At 50.3% G+C, this 22,575-nt stretch overlaps 1 protein-coding gene across 1 annotated transcript in view; it reads right to left on the bottom strand.

Annotated features, from left to right (window-relative positions):
• The window catches only part of LOC146829729 (cysteine and histidine-rich domain-containing protein 1-like), an 82,193-nt gene that overhangs the window by 9,080 nt on the left and 50,538 nt on the right, over window positions 1–22,575 (bottom strand). The window contains exons 5-10 of the mRNA XM_085608450.1: window positions 13,041–13,144; window positions 11,582–11,640; window positions 10,421–10,491; window positions 8,725–8,824; window positions 5,191–5,310; window positions 2,605–2,667 (exon numbers count right to left, since the gene is read on the bottom strand). Of these exons, the coding sequence (XP_085464576.1) occupies window positions 2,605–2,667; window positions 5,191–5,310; window positions 8,725–8,824; window positions 10,421–10,491; window positions 11,582–11,640; window positions 13,041–13,144 (517 nt within the window). The remainder of the gene's footprint in view (window positions 1–2,604; window positions 2,668–5,190; window positions 5,311–8,724; window positions 8,825–10,420; window positions 10,492–11,581; window positions 11,641–13,040; window positions 13,145–22,575) is intronic.

Here is a 22,575-nt window from a genome sequence, read left to right as displayed (position 1 = left end):
CTGATACCTGCTCACAGGGAGACATGCCTGATACCTACCTACAGGCAGACAGGCCTGATACCTGCTTATAGGCAGGCATGTCGGATACCTGCCCACAGGCAGACACGTCTGGTACCTGCTCACAGGCAGACACACCTGATACCTGCTCACAGGCAGGCATGCCTCATAACTGCTCACAGAGAGGCATGCCTCATAACTGCTTACAGGCAAAATAACCTGATACTTGCTCACAGGCACGCCTGATACCTGCTCACAGGCAGACACACCTCATACCTGCTCGAAGGGTGACATGCCTCATACCTGCTAACAGGCAGACATGCCTCATACCTGCTCACAGGCAGACATGTCTCATACCTGCTCACAGGTGACACACCTGATACCTGCTCACAGGCAGACAATTCGGATACCTGCTCACAGCCAGACTCAACTGATACCTGCCCAAAGGCAGACCCGCCTGATACAATCCCACAAGCAGACACACCTGAAAGCTGCTCATAAGCAGACACGTCTGATACCTGCTCACAAGCAGACACGCCTGATACCTGCTCACAGCCAGATGCGCCTGATACCTGCCCAAAGGCAGACACGCTGATACCTGCCCACAAGCAGACACGCCTGATAGCTGCTCACAAGCAGACATGTCTGATACCTGCTCACAGGCAGACACGCCTGATACCTGCTCACAGGCAGACACGCCTGATACCTGCCCACAGGCAGACAAGCCTGATACCTGCAGAAGCAGACACGCCTGATAGCGGCTCACAAGCAGACACGTCTGATACCTGCTCACAGGCAGACATGCCTGATACCTGCCCAAAGGCAGACCCGCCTGATACCTGCCCAATGGCAGACCCGCCTGATACCTGCCCACAACCAGACACGCCTGATGGTTGCTCCCAAGCAGACACATCTGATACCTGCTCACAGGCAGACACGCCTGATACCTGCTCACAGGCAGACACATCTGATACCTGCTCACAGGCACACCCCTGTTACCTGCTCACAGGCAGACACGCCTGATACCTGCCCACAGGCAGACACGCCTGATACCTGCACACAGGCACACATGTCTGATACCTGCCCACACGCAGACACACCTGATACCTGCTTACAAGCAGACACCCCTGATACCTGCTGACAGGCAGACACGCCTGATACCAACCCACAGGCAGACACACCTGATACCTGCTAACAGGTAGACTCGCCTGATACCTGTTCACAGGCAGACACGCCTGATACCGGCCCACAGACAGACACGCCTGATACCTGCTCACAGGCAGAAACGCCTGATAACTGCCCAAAGGCAGACACGCCTGATGCCTGCTTACAGGCAGACACACCTTATACCTGCCCACAGGCAGAAACACCTGCTACCTGCTCACAGGCAGACATACCTCATACCTGCTCACAGGCAGACACGCCTGATACCTGCTCACAGGCAGACATGCCTGATACCTGCCCACAGGCAGACACGCCTGATCCCTCCTCACAGGCAGACACGTCTGATACCTGCCCGCAGGCAGACATGCCTGATACCTGCTAATAGGCAGACAAACTGATACCTGTTCACAGGCAGACACACCTGATACCTGCTCATAGGCGACATACCTCATACCTCCTCACAGGCAGACATGTCTCATACCTGCTCACAGGTGACACGCGTACAGGAACCCTTACAGGCATTCATAGAACGAGAGGAACAGACACACGGACGCACACGTGTACACACGCCCACACACACAGATGGATGCATCAAGAATGGTCGCCAGAGGGCTGGCTTTGTCACCAAATGTAACGAGGAATGCACATGTGCAGCCGTCTGCACATTAGTGACATGAGGACTCCATTCGGAAGGGAAGTCTGGGACTTAAAGTACAACTCCTGGCTGTGCCGAGAACACACCCCCCTTGGGTGGGCTCTGAGGGAGGCTGGAAACACATGCCCCTGAGGTGGGTCTGAGGGAGGCTGGAAACACACCCCCTGGGGTGGGCTCAGAAGGAGCTAGAAACACGCTCACATGGGTGGGCTCGAAATACACACCCCTGGGATGAGCTCTGAGGGGGCTGGAAACATGTGCCCCTGAGGTGGGTCTGAGGGAGGCTAGAAACACACCCCCTGGGGTGGGCTCTGTTTGGGCTGGAAACACATGCCCCTCTGGTTGGGCTCTGAGGGAGGCTGGAAACAGGTGCCCCTAGGATGGGTGCTGAGAGGGCTGGAAACATGCTGCCCTGGGGTGGGCTGTGAAGGGCCTGGAAACATAAGCTCCTGTGGTGGGCTGTGAGGGGGCTGGAAACACGTACCCTTGGGGTGGGCCCTGAGGAGGGCTGGAAACATGCACCCCTGGGGTGGGCTCTGAGGGACCTGGAAACATGTGCACCTGGGGTAGGCTATGAGGGACCTGGAAACATGTGCCCCTGCGGTGGGCTTAGAAGGAGTTAGAAACACACACCCCTGGGGTGGGCTTTGAGGGGGCTGGAAACATGCGCCCCTGGGATGGGCACTGAGGGGGCTGGAACCTGGCTTTGGTGGTGGTTGAACTGACGTGTAAAAGGCTAAAGGCGGTGGTCTGAAAAAGAACATGTAAATAAACACACACACACTTACCCCCCAGAGATCCAGCTCCTTGTGGAAGACTTTGGTTCCCTCAAAGGGTATGTGGATGTCGAGCTGTGGAGAGAGAGGACAGGAGTGGGGGGGGGGGGGGTCAGGCATGAGTCAATAAACATTTCTCTGCACACCACGTGCACGTGCAGCACCCCCCTATCAAGAAGTCACTGAGGGCAGCTCCTGGCTGGGGGGTCCCTCCACAATCTGACTGAGGCCTCATCTTTGGAGACACTGTCCCACCTTCGGAGACACTGTTCTACCTTTGGAGACACTGTCCTATGAGAATGAATCAGTTACCGACTGCAGTAATCCTATTCCTTGGGGCCCTCTGCATTCACACCCATGAGGTAGGGAGGCCGGTATCTGACAACACTGTCCCACCATTGGAGACACTGTCCCACCTTTGGAGATACTGTCCCACCTTCAGAGACACTGTCCCGCCTTCAGAGACATTGTCCCACCTTTGGAGACACTGTCCCACCTTCGGAGACGCTGTCCCACCTTCAGAGACATTGTCCCACCTTTGGAGACACTGTCCCACCTTCGGAGACACTGTCCTATGCGAATGAATCGGTTACTGGCGGCAGTAATTGCATCAGTCTCTCACTGCAGTGATCTCATCCCTCAGGCCCCCTCTGCTTTCACACCCCTGGGGGTCCGAGCCCCACCAATGGACGCACTGTCCTGTGGGACAGAATAAATGCCTCACTGCAGTGATCTCATCCCTCAGGCCCCCTCTGCTTTCACACCCCTGGGGGTCCGAGCCCCACCAATGGACGCACTGTCCTGTGGGACAGAATAAATGCCTCACTGCAGTGATCTCATCCGTCAGGCCCCCCTGCCTTCACACCCCTGGGGGGGCCGAGCCCCACCAATGGACGCGCTGTCCTGTGGGACAGAATGAATGCCTCACTGCGGTAATCTCACCCCTGCCTTCACACCCTTGGGGGGCCGAGCCCCACCTAAGGACATACTGTCCTGTGGGACAGAATAAGTCCCTCACTGTAGTGATCTCATCCCTTAGGCCCCCTGCCTTCACACCCCTGGTGGGTTTGGGGGGGGGTCCTCCATCAGTGTAGCTAAACCAGAGCACGTGGCTCAGTGCTACAGAGGAGACCTGTGCACATGTCCATCCTACAGAGCTGGCAGGTGTGCACACAACCACAGCAGAAGGGATGGCTCTGGGCCCACTGAAGGATGACGTTGAGTTACTAAAGTGAGTTATTCGTTTTCACCGATACCTCGCGAATCACACCCACAGGACACTTGCTACAAATGAACACGCCTGAGGGGAAGCAGCTGTACATCCCAGAATGCTCCAGAGGCCCTGGAGTCCTTTAACATGGCCCATCGCCCTTGGTGTGGGTGTCCAGTGCCCACCACTAACACAAGCCTGGCTCAATGGTATGACTCTTGGTGGCTTTGAACCCAAAGTTTCACCCATTGCCAAGTCACCTAGCTTCACCCTGGACATCAGTCTCACCCTCAAGGAACACATTGCCAAAAAACAGATGACCTGGTTCCAACTCTCTCTTTTAAAGAAAGTGAAACCATTTCGTCCAAGAAGCGTCTTTCGAACTGCTGGTCAAGTAGCCAAACTTTCACATCTAGATGGTGGTAACTTCCTACTCAATGGCCTCCCAGACTCCACACTGGCATCCCTTATGGGCATCCTACACGCTGCAGTGTGTCTCATTCAGGGCCTGAAGGCTCCTGGCTCCCTTTACAGCATCTCCTAAACCAGATGCATCATTTACAAAGCCATCACGACCAGCATCCCCGCTTTTCCTGCAGACAAGCTCACCATCTCTGGTGGCTCTCGGCACACCCTCAACCAGGACACCATCAGACTGCAGACTGACAAATGTAGAACAAGACAGCAGGGCCTTTCCACCCATGTGCCCAAGATCTGGAACAACAACAGTTCCTAATCCATTGGGAGTGCCCAGCACTGCTCCAATTTAGAAAAGAGTTTAAGACTCACCTCTTTAAAGTACACTACATCACAGTCCATTACCTGCCTCGAAACCAGCTCCCTCTTCCGTCAATTGTTGACTTTATACTTGTCTTTGACCATGTTCCCTGCTCCACTGCCTTGTGCCTACATTCACACTATACAAACCTCACATACACATGTATATATATATACGTACTTCCTCCTTAAAATCCGCACTCAGGATTATTAGTGAAGAGTGCACAATTATTGCAAAAGGTCTTTTCCTTGGAAAGGAGACCAGGGTCGCAGTGACTTCTTACATCATCAAAATGTGTATCTCAATGTTTCTTCTTGGAAAGAAAGGCGGAGTAATCCAACCTCTCAGTGACCCTTAACATCTATCCAAATAAGCTGCAATTCCCTGAACTGAATGCATCATCCTAAACAGACCCTGCGTGCATGTTCCCAACCGGCTGACTGCCCTAGTCCCAGAGGAAAGCTTTCATCTTGTTGAACATAAATGACTGAAAGGCTGTGGATGCAGCTTTCAGAAAGATGTGCCCATCTCCCGTCTCACTGGACTTTCAGATGTGTGCCTGATATGTAACTGACTCTACCCCAGCTCTACCACAGTGCATAATTCTTACCACAGTGCGGTTGGCCTGGATGCTGCTCTGCTCTGGGATGGGGTTCTTGGCATACACCGTGACCACCACGTGAGTGCTGGTTTGATGCCAGTCCTGGCGACAGGAAACCACCTTCTGGTCCTGCAGAGGAGACAGCTGTTACTGACATGTACTTGATCCAGGGATTGGCTCTTGGAAGAGCATGTAAAAGTGTGAACATATGGAGGTGAACTGGTGAGGCACAGAATTCAGAGAACCAAGGCACGCACCCCCCACCAACAAACGCAGAGAGACGCATGTACCCGAGGAGATTATAGTACTTCCCTCTCTCACCAGCAAACAGAGAGAGTGACATCCCTCAACAACAAACAAAGACAGTGACATGCATATATAGGGGAGACTGCATTTAACCCACTGTAACAAAATGGGTTCTGCCCATTTAACTTGCCCGGATTTTTCGCTTTTGGACCGTCTGGTTTTGGACTTTTTACTGTGAGTGAGCCTCATAACTGGTGACTCGGCCACGGTAAACACGCGGTAAATGGACTGCACATGTTTACCGCCAGTGTCTACCTTTTAAGATACGGCCACTCCGACACAGCAAGAGTAAGGGGCACTTGGCTGGTAACACAAGAAAAAGTGTGCACACATGTTTGCACACATGTGTGGGCTGCACGTGTAAGATTACCATTGTGCGCAGCCCAGTAACTGTGCACAGGTAGCCTGGCACAGAGGAGACTCTCCAGGGTTAGATATTGACCTTAGGTAGGCCTTATAATACCAGTGGACACTCACAGGGAAAGTCAGTGTGGTTTACTGTCTTGTCTGCAGTGACACTTCATTATATACATAGGGAGAAATCTGCCTTAGAGTGCAGTTTTGCTTCCCTTAGGCATACCAAGTCCACTAACATAACAGCATGGGGTGAAACATGTGCACCAAGATGAATTATGCAAGTCTCAAGAAACTATTATGTACATCTTCTGGACCATCCAGAATTGTCATATTTCTGCGGCTCAGCTCAGTATCAGATCCCAAGTCTTTTGTCGCTCTGCTGGGCCAAGTTAATAACATTCCTTTCCAACAGCAGGAACAAAGACCTCCCCACACAAAGGGAGCAATTAACAGTCAGAACCTAAAGATAAAGGAGTGCGCAAGAAAATCTGCATCCGTTAATAAACTGTCACACTGTACCAGGGTTGGCACAGCCCAGGCCCAATAAACCAAGGAGGGAGCCCAACCTCAGGAGCCAACACAGGAGTGGGCTCCCCTTTGAAATTTTGGTGGGAAAGGCCCTGGCAGTGATGTCAGTTAGGGGTGGAACTGAGTCCCCAGAGGAGAAGTGACCAGTGACTCCTGGATGGCACCATTTTGATTTCTCCGAGCATGCTGTGCAGGAGGGTTGGGATAGGGGCAGAGAGGTAATTTGGAACCCTAGAATTGGCCAGGGGTGCCTAGCTTCTAGTACTTTTCATCCCCAATTAAAGCATCTTGCACAAGGGGGATAGAGTGCTTTTTGTTAAAGCTGGGCACTGGGACTGGAGAGTGGCAGCCACGGACAGCTGTAAGAAGGAACCCCCTGATGCTCTCTTGGACTAAGGACTCTGACTACAGTTGACCCCAAGAACAGTGGGTCTCTCTCCAGGACCAGCGAAGCTGGTCTCCTTATGCCGCTACAGACCAGTTGGGGGCAGAACTGGACTTCTTTACCCAGGAGGAAAGAAGTCCTAGAGGATAAGCCAAAGTAGAAAAGCTAGTTCAGGGCACCAGTGGAACAGGCTCCCTGCACAGTGTGCTGCCTTAAGGACCAAGAGACTCCTGGCAGCTAGGGCTCATCACCAGGAGCAAAATGAGCCCAAGATCACTCAGATCAGACCAATTGGACGTGCAGGAAATGCAGGAATATGCAGGAAAGAAGGAGTGCGGACATAGAGCACGGGGAGCTCTACTGCTCAAGGTCAAGAATCCCCCAGGATCGACACAAGGATAATTGTGATTTAAGAACCCTGGGAGGGAGCGTGTGTGGGGCCCCTCCACAGAGCTCCTGAGTCTTGTGGGTCCCAACCCTGAGACCAGTTTACGTTCGTAGGCAAAAGGACCCTATACCTGAGCCACTGCTGCAAGAGGAATTGGGGCATGCCATTGCACCCCACAAGTAGTGAGAAAGGGGGCCCGGGACCCCATCTCTGGCAACAACAAAAGGAATGAGGTTTCAGACGCTCATTAAAAATTCATTCTCCTGCCAGGGAGGGCCCCATAATGCCCTGCAGGTCTGCAGTTTACCAAAGTCTTTCTACTGCTGGTGGTGGCCCTAGGACATCAGGGCCACCACCCATGATTGAAAGAGTGTGGGGGGGCTGCAGGAGTGCAGCAGATCCCCCCACCCCCAAGGAACGTTTTTAAAAGTACTGACCCTAAGTTGACAGGGTCAAAGAAAGGATGGCCACTCTAGGATTTTCCTTCATTTAACAGCATTCTCATGGCTGGAACTTTTGCTCTATAGCTGGAAGTGCAGTGCCCTCTAATGGCTAGATCTATGGTTGTATTTGTCATGTTTGTACCATGTATAATTTAACAGTGTTGTTTACAATGCTTTATTTGAAGGTGTGTTGTTGACAGTAGGGATTTGTCCCGATGGGCTGCAATGATCTATTAATTATAATGTGTGCACAAGGTTACAAAGCTTCATTACTTATAATGACTGCAGATGGATTATGGTGACTTTAGTCAGTGATGGAATGATCTATTATGACATGTTATCCTGGTCTTTGAATCTGGTAACACTGACATGATTTGAACTGGCACTCTCCTATATGGTTATGTGCTATTTTGTACAGACAGGGGGGTACTGTACTTTGAGGGGCCATGACACTTTAGGGGTCGAATGTAATGTTGCCAAATGTATTTCCACCAGCCATATGTATATTTGTAAATTACTGCATAGTATTAAGGTAGGTAGGTGTGTGAGTGTGTGTGCATGTGCATGTACGAGTGTGCGTGTGTGTGTGTGTATTAAATGTACTTTTCCTTTTTTTAAAGAAAAAGCACCGACTGGACAATCATTTATTGAGTGTTATTATTGCGTATCGGTGAATAGTGATTCCGAGCCTGACTACCTCCCCTGAGTAGGCCGTGGACTGCTCTGTTTCGCTACCCTGAGAGAGTCAAGCACTACAATGGGCTGCTAAGTTCCTAGTGATGGGGTGAATGTGGACCCATTACTTGTACAAGACACACAATTAGGGGCCCGTTTCCTTACACCCACCCCCACCAACGAAGACTGCGAGTGACATACATGGGTAAGACTACCTGCAAGTGTCCCACACCAAAAGATTGCAGCCTGCCACAGGCTGGAGGAAACTGTGTGTCGTGCACCCATTCAAGCACAGAATGACACCAAACCCGAGGTCACAGGAGTACACGCAGCAGGTGCTCCCACCTACAAAGGCAGACAGATACATATACCACCACATACATCTGAGGGACGGACACAAGCCTTCCTGGTCAAGGTGTAGCTCCCCTTGTGTTATGGTGGCTCTCTGGGAAGCTCCTTACCTTCTTGGTCCAGGTGTGATGCCCATTCGTGCACCCTTTTTGCTCCAGAAATTCATTGAAGTCTGTGGTCTTGATGCAGCAGCAGCTCCAGTATTTCATGCTGAGGAGACACAGAAACAGGGGTGACATGGGAGACAAACAGGCATGAATGGGAGATATGGGCTACAAGAAGGGTAGCATGTGGGTCAAGATGCGGAGATGGGCTAAAAATGTGTGTGTCTGTGTGCGTGAGATGTACCCCTTTTCCATCTATTTCATGGGGGCTGTCACTGGGGTGGGTGAACTGAGGTGGTGGTGTCAACTAACCCATTTCTTTCTGAAAGGCTCAGTTGATAACATTGATAGATTTGGCTTTTAGAAGTGTGGGACCATCATGGTTAAAAAGATATAAGGTTCTAGGGTTGAGTAATGAGATAGAGAATGCACAGCCATCATCAGAGCCTCTGGCCTTGCTTTGGGCTGTGTCCTAGCTCATCAATAATCAATAGTGGTGAGATCTGGAAAGGACCAGGAGAACACAAGGCCACTGCTGCCTCAAGGAACCGAAGGTGTTCATCCCTTCCAAGGAGACTGTGAGGCCTCTTCTCAGGAGCCTCCACCTGGTTACTCCCAAAACACTAAGAAACTAAACTACTGATCTCACCCATGAAGTTTATCTTAACATCATGACCTTCAAAAGGCACGTTAAGGTGGTTGACAAGATGCTTGACACAAGTACGTCAGAGTTTGGGACAGGATGGTACCCCAGCTGGGTATGTCTGAACTGAGCAAACACAAGGAGATGATGGAGGGAGCGCTGAAACTTTTCAGACACTCACCCCCAGTCACTGATCTGGGTTGATTCCATCATCGTTCTTTAGCTCCTTTTGCTTCCCCAGTTTAGACCCAGCCATATGCAAATCAGTCTTGACCCTGTGCCTTAAGGGTAGAGTCCAGCCCGAACGGCCAAGTCAGGTTTTCCCTGGACCAGAAACAAGCATCCTGGGACCAGTTTTGGGATAACACCACTCATTGGCCAGGCTAGCTTGAATCCAGTGGCAAAGTGAGCAAGGGACCCACGTCTGGGCATACCCTGCCAACTTACAGCGAACAAAGAAAACACAAGGAGATGATGGAGGGAGCACTGAAAATTTTCAGACACTCACCCCCAGTCACAGATCTAAGTTGCATCCATCATCGTTCTTTAGCTCACTTTGCCACCCAGTTTAGTCCCAGCCATATGCAAATCAGTCTTGCTCCTGTGCCTTATGGGAACAGTCCAGCCCGAACTACCAAGCCAGGTTTTCCCTATACCAGAAACAAGCATCCTGGGACTGGTTTCAGGGTAACACCCCATATCAGCTAGACTAGCTTGAATCCAGGGGTAGAGTGAGCAAGGGACCCACCCAATGGCATACAATGCCAACTTAGGGTGAGCAAAGCAAACACAAGGAGATGATGGACGGAGTGCTGAAACTTTTCAGACACTCACCCCCAGTCACAGATTTGAGTTGAATCCATCATCATTCTTTAGCTCACTTTGCACCTAAGGTGGTGTCAGTGGGCGCTATGAAGTCCAAGAGTGACGGATGACCATGATGGGACAAGGGGGCAGGAACGGTGGAAGGAGGAATGTGATGGGGGAAGAAGGAAGTGACGGAGAAGGGTGAGGGTGCAAAGGTGAAAAGAGGAGGAAAAGACAGGTTCAGGCACTTACCCCTCATGGAAGACGGGCACCCCGGGGTGGTGGATACAGACTTCCACGTCACTCTCAGCACCTTGATAGGACTGACAAAGAGACACTCTTACAAACAGTGTGATGATCGAGTACCTCTCCTACCCCTGTGGGTCCCATGACTACCTCTTCGATTCCTGTGACTGTCTCTCGATTTCCTTTGTTGTCTCTCTGCTTCCTGTGACTGTCTCTTGGCTTGTTTTGCTGCCTGTAAATTTCTGTGACTGTCTCGCAGCTTCCTTTGCTGTCTCCTCATTTCAAGTGACTGCCTCTGAGCTTTCTTTGCTATCCCCCCTTTTACTGTGACTGTCTCTCAGCTTCCTTTGCTGTGTCATCATTCCTGCGACTGTCTCGCAGCTTCCTTTGTTGTGTCACCATTCCTGACTGTCTCCCGGCTTCCTTTGCTTCCTCTGCATTCCTATAAGTTCGTCCCAGCTTCCTTTGCTGTTTCCTCACTTCCTGTGACTGTCTCTCAGCTCTGATTGCTGTCTATCCACTTCCTGTGACTGTCTCTCAGCTTCCTCTGCTCTCTTCCCATTTCCTGTGACTGTCTCTCAGCTTCCATTACTGTCTCCCCACTTTCTGTGACTGTTTCTCAGTCTCCTTTGCTGTTTCTACACTTCCTGTGACTGTCTCTCAGCTCTGATTGCTATCTATCCACTTCCCGTGACTGTCTCTCACCTTCCTCTGCTCTCTTCCCATTTCCTGTGACTGTCTCTCAGCTTCCATTACTGTCTCCCCACTTCCTGTGACTGTCTCTCAGCTTCCTTTGCTGTTTCCCCACTTCCTGTGACTGCCTCTCAGCTTCCTTTGCTCTCTCCCCACTTCCTATGATTGTCGCTCTATTCCCCTTGCTGTCTCCCCACTTCCTGTGACTGTCTCTCAGCTTTCTTTGCTGTCGCTCCACTTCCGGTGCCCATCTTTTTGCTGCAAGTAGTGGTGAGTGCACTTATGTCATACAGGTACAGAGGTGGCAGCTGCTTGGCCGGTTGCCCACACACTATAGTGCCTGCCTGTGTGTGTGAACCTGTATTATACCTGGATTTTGCTAAATCCCTATCTGGAGTGTGTGCCTGCACATACCTGTACATTTCTACATGCCTGGTTGTATCACTGCAGGCCTGTGATGGGCTAGTAACTCACCTCTCGGCACCCGGAGTTCTTACACGTGGTACCAACCACTACAGTGGTGCAGGAGTCCGCTGCAAGGAAAGGAAGCGGTCATTACTTATTACGTCTCTGTAGTGCTGAATTTGTAAAAACGGAAGTGCCAGGGCCCTTCTAAGGAGACAACTGAGGCATGCACGACCCATTGCCCTGCCAGTGCTGACAGTGACAGTAGCAACACAACTTCTACAACTATTGCAGGTCAACCAAAGCTATAAAAATGGCAAGGACAGTAAGTATTATTCATTTTTAATGTATATTGAATAATTAAACACTGCTGTGGTGCTCATCTCAAAATTAGACAGGCAGCACCACCATGTATGTATGTATGGGAACTATAAAGCGCCGGAATCCATGTGGTTGACTGTCGTTGGTGCCGGCGTTGAGACACCGGCACTAATGGGGGAAGATACCCAAGTTCATTGCCAATGTGGATATGAGTGGCTCCTGCGGTTCGTACCAGAACCACCTGAACTGGTTCTCCTAGAGATGCAAGGATTCACACACGCATGTGATGTGGACACATTGATGCCGCATTATTGATGAGCGTGTTGTGTGCAGCCGGAAGAAGACACCATTTTGGATCCACTGCACCAGGCTTCAGATGATCCACTGCGGCTCATTTGATATTCGCTGAAGAATTAATACAACCCGGGTAAAGGAGCTGTGGTGGATAGTTAGCAGTTTTAGCAACACTTTCTCTAGCTGTCCTGATATGATCAAAGATGGTGAGTATCATGATCACACTGTGGACTCATGGTTCTTGTAAAGTGATCACACAGCAGGTGGGATTGTCAGATCCATTTATGGCATGTCCCATGATGGTAGTTCTGACATCTGATGGACCAACAAGAGTTTGCGTAGACTATCGAGTGACAAACTCTGACTCGCCGCTCATTTGTTCCCAGTTTGGTTCACATTATACAAATACTGCTCCATATATAAATACATTGAAGTAATTTGTTTTGAAATGTATAATTATATATTCTAATTCTTACAGTTCCCTACAGTTCACTTAATTCACCAGTTTGATACAGATAATGGTTCTAACTCACATTTAAGAATCGGATACAAACCAGCAGTTAAAGCCTAGGGGCTATTCCATTGTATCAGCCGAGGGTGTTGCTAAGCTCCACAACATAGATAACTAAACTCTGCACACAGCTCCATGTGTGTGATATAATTTGTGTCTCTATACTCTAACTCCCAGTAGGCCCTCTACCTGTCACAGGTAGATGACTGACATTGCTCTATGTTTTTTCCAGCTAACTCCCAACACTGACCTCTTTGTACCGAGGTGCCCCACTGCTCCTGAGTGAGCTATTGAGAGAAGCCCTTCTCCTATCCCTGCACTGATCTCTCTAGATGGGTTCTCATTCACCAGCACTGATCTCACTTAACAAACAAACCCTCTATCCAGCAGGTCAGCTCTTACCGGGGTTCACTGCCTGCTTCTCGGCGCCCAGGTCCAGCTTCTGCAGACTCTGCTCCAGGGACTTGGACACTTTCATCGACAGGTTCTGCTTCGGCTCATCGGATCTGGAACCAAAGTGGAAATATTCAGTAGAGGTGAGTGCTGGTACTGAGTGCAGACCTACCATTCTCAGGAGCTTCCAGAGCTGGGCTGTGGAAGGATTTTAGACTCCCCAAAAGCCCCCCTGGTGACCTGCCAAACTTTCATCCTTGTATCCCTGAGTTTCACACTTGCTCAGTCTTACACATCTACCCAAACTCCCAAAGAACACTTTAATGCCACTGGGGCCTCCAACCATCCATGAACCGTCTTTGTCTGTTAGTGGTGGTTGTAAAGGAGATTCCAAAGCAGGATTAGTAGTCAACGCTCCATTTACTAGTGCACTGGGCCAGCGCCTCTGGGCAAAACAGGATAGCATTTGAAGACATTGGTGGAGGCTTGGGAAGACCCTCCCCCAAATGCAGAACATCAACAGTGAAGAGCCAGTGTTTTAGGATTTCCAGTGTGCACTGTCCAGCATCAGGCATGTTCTGCTTGTCAGTTCCGCGTGCCAGTAATTGGTACTGCCCAGCTCCACATGCCCAGTGGGAACTGAGGAGCCAACTTAAACTTGCCCCATGGGAAAAGATGTCATCAGCTTCCACACACACACACAGGTGCATGCAAAGTCACATGTTCACACAAAGGTGCACGCAAAGTCACATGTTCACACAAAGGTGCACGCAAAGTCACATGTCCACACACACAGGTGCACGCAAAGTCACATGTACACACACACAAAAGTGTACGCAAAGTTACATACACACACACACAGATGTGCACAACGTCACATGTAAACGCACACACAGGTGCATACAAAGTCACATGTACACACACAGACAGACTCGTTCGTTCTCTCACTCCCTCGCACCCCTCTGCCTCACCTACCAACCTCTTTAGCCTTCGAATTACAATTGGGACACACAGCTCTTGCACAGCCATCTGTGGGCACAAACATAACTGGTGATGATCTCTGCCACCACTGCCACACACTACTCATCCTGTGCTATGAAGGGGCGCATGTGGTAAGTTCAATTATTACTAGTCTGCAGGACCCGAGGTATGAGATGCAAGGGGAGGGATGTGGGGGCCGGACAGCGCACGTGTGCATCCTTCAGGAAGAGGAAATACCCATCATCCTTGACCGACAGTGAAAATAACCCTCAAGATGCCCTGTCGCTTTCCATTGGTCATATTGGATAGGTGCACACACGTGTCCCCACAGATGCAAATGAGCACCAAGGGACGAGCCATCATGGAGACCACTGACACTGGGGCAGGTACCTGGGAGGATCCTGGCAGCAACACATATGTAACTCTGGCTGCATTACCCACCACCTTTAAGGGACATTTCAGGCCAGGAGGTGGTACAACAAATGAGGGAGACATTGGACTGTGAGAGACCAGCTGCTGTGAAAGCCCTGATGACTTCTTCAAGACACACAGCCCAGCAGTCTGTGACCTCTCCCTCGGCCTAGGGCTCTCGGGCCAGTCTCAAGCAAGAATGGAAAGACAGTCAAGACTCGGAATGTCTGAGATCCAAAAGATATCCTTTGGAGAGATTTGATGCAGAATTTCCACAGTCTGTTAGAGTAAAATCCTTACTTGCTAGTGTGTGCTCAGATCTGATGACAGGAGATCGCCTGCCCTAGGGTGCTGTGGACGTAAAGGTGGAAGACGCGTTAAAAAGAGCCCGTGCAGCCTTTAATAGGGATTTATGAACCACCACACACCCAGCTTGTGCATCAGAGTCCATCAAAAGAGAGTTTGAGGCTCTGTGTGAGTGCAGCAAACAGAGGAGCGCAGGAGTCCTATAGGCAGGATGGATCTAAAGGTGTGAGACTTTTAGTAAAGGACCTCTGTACCTTCAGGTGGCGACCACCGCAGTTGCGTCTTCGGAATTTAGATGCGGTGAAAAGGTCCCATTTTTCATCTCCTGTTAATGAGATTTATTTGGTCCACACCTGGAGCCTGGGAGCCCAGGAGGGAGCAGCACTGGTCAGTCTCTTCCTTTAGAGCTCGTGTCTGGATGTAGAGGAATTCCAAGACTCAAACCCCTCTGCTCTATCCACCGCACCCCATCTTATCGGACCCTGTCCATTCTTCACCTCACAAACGACAGCAGCGCTTCACCTCAGAGATGCGCCATTGGACGCCTCCGAATGTCGCGTCTCTCCGCCCTGAGCCGCGCGAGGCTCTCACCTTCTCGTTCCTCCACCTCTTTCTACCACTTGCTCCTTGGGGGCCTCCACTGATCCCCACTCCGTTGATATAGCTGTTTCTGCCAACACAAACTCCCAGGCAGTCATTACAAATGTGTCGGATTAGGGTAGGGTATTTACCACATGTGGTAAATAACATTACCCGAGGGTGAGGTATTTATCATGTGAGGTAAATACTTCCTATTCTGACTTTTTAATCAGACGATCTGGCATAACATGCAGACTCACATGTTTACACACTGAATTCTGCATGTCTTGCCTTTTTTCCCAGTCCAACCCCTCCCCCCCAATATATTTGAGCAGGTTTGACCTACCAGAATTTGTGAGGGGGAAAGAGAGTGTCCCCCCAGGGCTACAGCACTGACAGTACCACCCTGTGTGGGACAATGTACAAAATGGCTCGAAGCCTGCCACTGCAGCCCGGAAAAGCACTTTTAAACTGCTAGTTCAACTTTGCAATTTAAACCAATGGCAAACTCCACAATTCCCTTAACGATATATATGTCTCCACTAAGGAAGGCCTACAAAGCTCTAAGGCAGGGAGCTATATATTAAGTAGGAGATATACTTTAAATAATTCCGAACAACAAAACTTCCAAATTGTTGTTTTTGCTGTGGAAACGTTAGTAGCCCTATTGGCTAACACAGAGTTACCGGTTGACCTCTCAGACGGCTAACTTCTGAATGGTACTACTAAAACGAGTACTTCAAGGTATCAAATTAATAGTAGCATAAAACCCTACCTTGATGCCCAAGTCGAATTTAATGTCACTGTTAAGGAAATGTAAGTTTTAGAAAGTTGCCACTCTTTTGCACAGTTTGTCCAGTGGCCTTGCACAGTTGCTGGCCACCAGACAGCCTTCTGCCCTCCCGGGGAGGAGTGTGAATGATTCTCAAGCTCAGGAACAATAGATGCCTGCTACAGGGAGAGGAGTTACCTCAACCTTCAGGGAGCCACTCAGGGTGTTGGCCCAAAAGGCGAGTCTTTGGCGGGAGTCTTCACTCCTGAAGAATTGCCCCTTTGTTCAAATAGACAGGCTGGCGGTGGGAACAAAGAGGACCCGCCAGTTGCCACAACTTTAGGGTGAGCTACCAAGGTCCTAACATTCAAGGAAGTACCAAAGAAGGACTGCCCTGCTGATCCCTGGACCTGGCAAGAGAGGGTACATGGCCTGTTTGACTGCACCTGTCACATCTTGGGCTAGGGATGATAGAACTGTGCCTGTGGCTCCTGGCTCATGGAAAAGATACTTCCAAGCCCAAGAACAAAGAAGTGACTGTAGAGTCCCTTGGCTGAACTCCCCCGGAACCATGGCCATCAAAGATGAAGCAGAAGAAGCCCACACCGGCAAGTCGGAGGCCACATTCTGCAAATCGATGCTGAACACCACTGGGCGAACGAAGTGACCAATGCTCGCAGACCAAAAGAAGCTCATCCCAGGAGGTTCCTCTGAGTTCATATTGGGAACCAAAGAGGCACATCAGCCTTCACTAAAGAATACCACTGGGCCCATTGTGTACGGAGATTGGTAGCTCAGCCACAGCTCGCCATATACTGACTCAAAGAGGACTTTGAGGGATATCGGCTCCTGTGCCAAGTTGCCCCAGTTTGCCCGTGGACTGCGGAATGACCACAAGGCCATTTCCATCGACCGCACAGCACCCAAAGCATCTTTCAGCATCCTCAGCATCAGGACCACTTCATTGAAGCCTATGGCGGTCTTGATGTAAAGTGTGGAACTGGACTTTACATGGCTTGGGTGACCAGGTAACTGTTCAAAAACTCCGTAGTGGCCCCCTGACCTTCTCCCTGACAGATATGGTCGAGCCGGAGAAGCCGAACACAATGTTTTGAAACTTTTCAAAAGTTTCTAAACTTTACAGTTACCAAATGCTTGTTTGCGCTTTGGATTAAAAAGCTGAGATTTAAGTTTTATTGAAAATCTATATCTCTGGAACCCTCTGGTGGATGTTGCTCATCCAGGTGTCTAAAATTCATACAAATTATAATCTATTTTTATAAGTTGGTCTCAGATTTCTTTTGTGTTGTATGCCTTTCTTATTTGGCTGTTTGGTGCTTCTCGGTGCTGTGCTTTACACGGGGCCCTTAGTTTAAGCCTTACTGCTTGAAGGCGCAGCTACCAGGGTCGAGCTGAAGGTGTCACAAACAAGCTGACTGGACCCAAACAGTTGTGCAGGTGTATTACATGGTGTGGTCGCACAACCATACCATATAAAACATCACAATCCTTACACAATCCCAGTGCCAACACAAGTTGACACAGGGATCGGAACTTTGCCCCAAATTCATAATGAGGGCCTAAGTCTAGAACTCTGATGACAGCTTCGTCCTGTTATGGGTGAGGAAAAGAGCCCCAGTAAGCAGCTATCGAGGGTGCAAAGTCCCACCTGGTCCAAAGACCCTGCCAGGTGTTCAGTAACCTCTCTCCAGAAATGATGTACTACAGCGCTGCCCCACACCATGTGAAAAAACAGCGTTGTCGTCCCTTGTGAAAACATTATCATTTATACCAATGTACTTCCACATTAATGTTTTTATAGGTATCTGCATATCACTGTGCGTACCAGTTTATTTTATAAACAAATATGGATGTCATTTTTAATAGATCTGAAGTGTGCTTTTGCCTTGATCATACTTGATACGTTTCATGACTGTAGTATGCCCAGAAGCAATATATTAATTTCTGCACGGTGTAACCTCGTTTTCAGTATTGGCAACTGGAAGCAGGATTTTGGGAGAATAATGAACTCAGGGTTAAATTTACAAGAACTGCCGCTAACTAGCATTAGCGTTAGTTAGCGGCAGTTTTCTTAACGCGGCCTACTGCCGAAAACTATCACCCTGTTAGCGATGTATTTACAATACGTTGCTACATGGTGATAGTTTCAGGTAGCCGCAGTGAAAACTGCCTCTAACACTAGCATGAAGGCGATACAAATTCTGACGTTAGCAGGCGAAAACTGAGTCAGCAGAACTTCACCTTTTTCGCCTCTAGAGGCAAAAATAGGCAATAACTCCACCTCCATTGAAAAAAAACAACAAAAAAGAATGGAATGCAGAATGGAGCAGCCAGGGACAAGTGCAGCACAGATCAACAACCTCCCCAAACCCCCCAACAGCCAGGATGACCAGCCGGAATCTCACGAGAAGTAAAAATGCAGAATCAGGGCTAAATATATGAAAAGAGGCGCATCGCTGGGAAAAACCTGTGATGCATCACTTCACATAGCGCCCTCCTTGTAACAACATGGCAGCCAAGACCTTCAAAGCGCGGACAGGTCCGGAGGCCTTGCTGTGCCTGCATCTGGGACCCGGAGTGGGATGCGGAGGTGCTGTGGAGTTACTGCACCGTGGCGGTAGACATTGAGGTGGCGGCAAACATCCTTACCTGGTGGTGAAGTCTGGCAGGTCGCATGGACACATTGCTGACCTGTGTTAGAAGACCTCCTGGTGCCCCTTGGAGCTGTGAATGGTAGAGGCGCTCCTGCGCACCAACGTAGGGAGGTCTGCATCACATATCACACGCCACCACTACACCAGGGTGCATGGAGGGGATTACCAACGGTGGCCCACGCCTCTCTGCATCACAGGCCGGAGGATGTTGCGCTGACCGGACGCTGCGGAGGGTGAGGCCCCTGAGCTGCGCCGAACTTTTGTGGTGGGAGCACTGCAACTTCACGCATAAGGGGGCCCTGTTGCATCACTTGCATCGGGAGGTTCCCCAGAGGACTTGTTGGCGACTGCTGTACCCAGGCTTGTGAAATCCCGTCTAGCTTTGGAGAGGGTGCAGCGGATTGTGGCACGGTGTCAATGTCCAGGTGAGGAGAAGGTGGGACGCGTAGTGGACGATGCCCGGGGTTCGAGTCAGGCCCAGGCCTAGCACCTGTGGGTGACGCATCCCCAGTGGCGGCTCCTCCACTATGGCGGAAGAGCGTTGCCCCAATGCTTTCAAGCCGTGCAAGAAGAGGAAACATAACATGATGATAACTTTATGATATTCTCATTCAAGGTTTCCTTTGTGGGCGGGAGGATGGGTGGGGCTGCTCTACTCATGGAGCAGGGCAGGGGCAGAGTGGTATGCCCATTCAAGTGTGCAATGACTGTTTGGTCGGCCCTCTCAGGCCACCCAAAGCCGTCATGAGCACTTCCCTGTTCGCAATTCAGGCTGCATCACAGCCTGTATAGAGAACATGCCCACCACCCAAGCCCCTGGCTGAACGCCTTGTCACGGTGCTCAAGAACAATCACAACGCCGCATTGCAGCATTGTGATTGGCTTACGGGAGGGAGCCTGGCTGCCTGCTTCCTGTTCCTGGAAGCAGACTCCGGAGAGCAGGAGCACAGAAGACACGGGACCCAGCCCAGAGGTAATATTTTGTTCTAAATATATATACAACCCCCGGTTCCCCCCCACGTCCCTACACCCTCCAGTGTCCTTCCTGAGCTTCCCGCCTCCCAGCTGTCCAGTCCCCCCCACAGCACTACTTAATGGCGGCCGTTGTGCGGCCATGAGCAGTGGGTGTGCCACTGGTGCGCCAAAGGCAAGCCTGTCTGCGTCCATCCGCCCCTGGACCATGCCTAGCACCAAAGACCCTTCCTCTACGACACTCTGCCGCTACCACGACAGCACACTCCTCGCCATCAGCCCTGGACGCCACACCGCCTGTCATCTAGCATCACTGTAGAATTCGCTTGCACCCTGCGCCTGCCTAAACTGCACACGCACCTCCTGCCTCCCAGCCAACCAACAGTGCAGCCGACCGGCTCAACTGCATCCTCCTCAACGTGCGGTCCTACCACTAACACACAATAGAAATCTGGGACCTCCTCGACGCCACTCTTCAGACATCGCCTTGTGCACTGAAACCTGGACCAACCTCTGCTGCGGACCGGACATCGCCATCACCATCCACGACGGCTACAAATTCACCCACACGGACCGCCACAAGCACCCAGGAGGAGGCATTGCCATTGTCTAAAACAGCACACTCTGTCTGACCACGCACTCAATGACCCGACGGCTATAATGGAACACCTTCACTTCCAGATCCAGACAACCCACCCTCCGCGCCACCCTCATTTACAGGCCCCCGAGCCCATGAACCCCCATTCACCGATGCCATTGTAGACCTCATTGCAACCCAGGCTCTCCCATCCACCGACTACATCCTACTCGGAGACCTAAACTTCCACCTGGACAACCCCAGTGACCAGAAAACCACCACACTCCTGGCGAACCTCGCCAACATCGGACTCAAGCAGCTAGTCACCGCACCAAACCACAAAGCTGGACACACGCTCGACCCCGTCTTCTCTGCCGGCGGGAACTTCAACTGCAGCCAAACCACCAAACTTTCCATGACCAACCACCATAGTATACATCACTCCTTCACCATGCCCACCGTACACCACCGCCATCATCGCCACCCCAGCCACAGCTGATCAAGGCCATCCAAGAACTTTATGGCAACTCGCTCAGCACCACCACTCTGCCAACGCTTCTAGATGCCAACACCGCAGTGCGCAAACTCCACCGATGGAGCTCCAACTACGCCGACACCCTGGCATCTCCTCTGTGTCAGTGGACTGAGCATCTGGGGGGTCAGTGGCAGCCGGGGAAGGTGACAGCAGACACCCTGGATGCCAAACTAGACTCTGTACAAAGGGCCGCATCTAGGCATATGCGTGACCTTGTGAACCCCTATGCCACATTATACCTGCGTCTGGTAGGATGTATGCAGGGTGGGAGTGCCCACGCAACAAAGCCTCGTAGGAGTGGCGCAGTGAAATCAATGAGATTTTACTGCCACAATTCTAGGACACCACTGCGTCAAGGGTGATGCGGTGCCATAGGGATAGGACTGCCCCATTCATTGCTGGAGTTGTGTCACGCTTGCGAAAAAATTGCTGCAATGCGTTACTTTAGTGCCAACAGATACATCAGGAATACTGACATATATTTGTAAATCCTTGCGACATGGAGCTCCGTACAGTAAATAGGGTGCTTCCACGGTGTCGTAAGGAGGGCGCTGTGAAAAGTGTGCCAACGCTGTTTTTTTGCAGCAATGCAACACTTTTCATGAATGAGGCCCAGGACTGCGCTCTGTCTTATTGCGGGGCGCATTCCTGAGCTTTTGTTTTGGCGCAGGGCAGCGCAGCAACATTCTTTGCTGCGCTGTCCAGCACCAAAACCTCCGAAATTAGGCCCCAAGTGATTGCACCAATTTTAAGACCAGCTTTTCCGGTCTTAAAAAACAGCCTCTAACTGAACTTACAGGCACTTTTTGGGGGTTTGCACCATACAGGGAATTCCTTGTAAATATTGTGAAGCGGTGTTAGCGGCAGTTTTTTCACAGGAACACCCACCTTGTATATCATTTTCGTTAACTCTCGCTAACAGAAGTGGCGATCTTTAAAATTCACGCTTTCGCCGAAAAATGCTGCTAACTCAGGTTAGCGGCAACTTGTAAATAAGGCGATACAAAAATAGCCGTAGTAATGTCAAAAAATTGATGCTAAGGCGGCGTTAACTTCTTATAAATATGCCCCTCAGTACTGCATTCATGGCTGATATTTGCTGCACAAGAAAGTCTTGCACTTTCTCAAGAAGGAGATCCTGCCACCTGATCATTAGATAAGGTTTTGCTGAAAGTACCAAGGGGCAGATTTACATGCTCCTTGCGCCACTTTTGCGTCACTTTTCCCATGTTAGAAGTGACGCAAAAGTGACGCAAGGGGCTTGTCAATCTGCTCCCAAGTTTCTGTAACATGATTAGGTTCCACAGACTTGTATCAAGAGAGAATATATATATGCTGTCCTCAATGTTGTATAATTTAGCATTAGGCTCAAACTGACCCTTCTCTAGTGAGATCTCTGGTCAGTTGAAATGGAAATTGTTATTTTATTATGTATTTGCAGGACTGCCGGCTGTTTGTGCGTTGAATGCATGTTAGAGTGGAGGGCTCCCCGACGTGTTGTGCTTTATTATTCAAAAACCTACAAGTAGGGTCTCTTGTTGTGTTACAGCCAACAGCTTACTGATTTTTTTGTGTTTCAAGGATGTCCTAGGGAGATAGTGAAATTGAGTGTGTTTACATGTGGCGTTCATGGGAACCCTGTAAAGGTACTGAAGATTCTTCCTCCATTCCTCATCATCGCGCTCCCTAACCAGGTCAGCCTTCTTTTCAATCCACAAACTGTAAGGCTGACCATG

The sequence above is a fragment of the Triturus cristatus genome, chromosome 5_2, assembly GCF_964204655.1.
Source record: "Triturus cristatus chromosome 5_2, aTriCri1.1, whole genome shotgun sequence".
In the NCBI taxonomy this organism is placed as follows: domain Eukaryota; kingdom Metazoa; phylum Chordata; class Amphibia; order Caudata; family Salamandridae; genus Triturus; species Triturus cristatus.
Note: the sequence above shows the minus strand (reverse complement) of the source record. Positions and strands in the feature narration are given on the sequence as shown.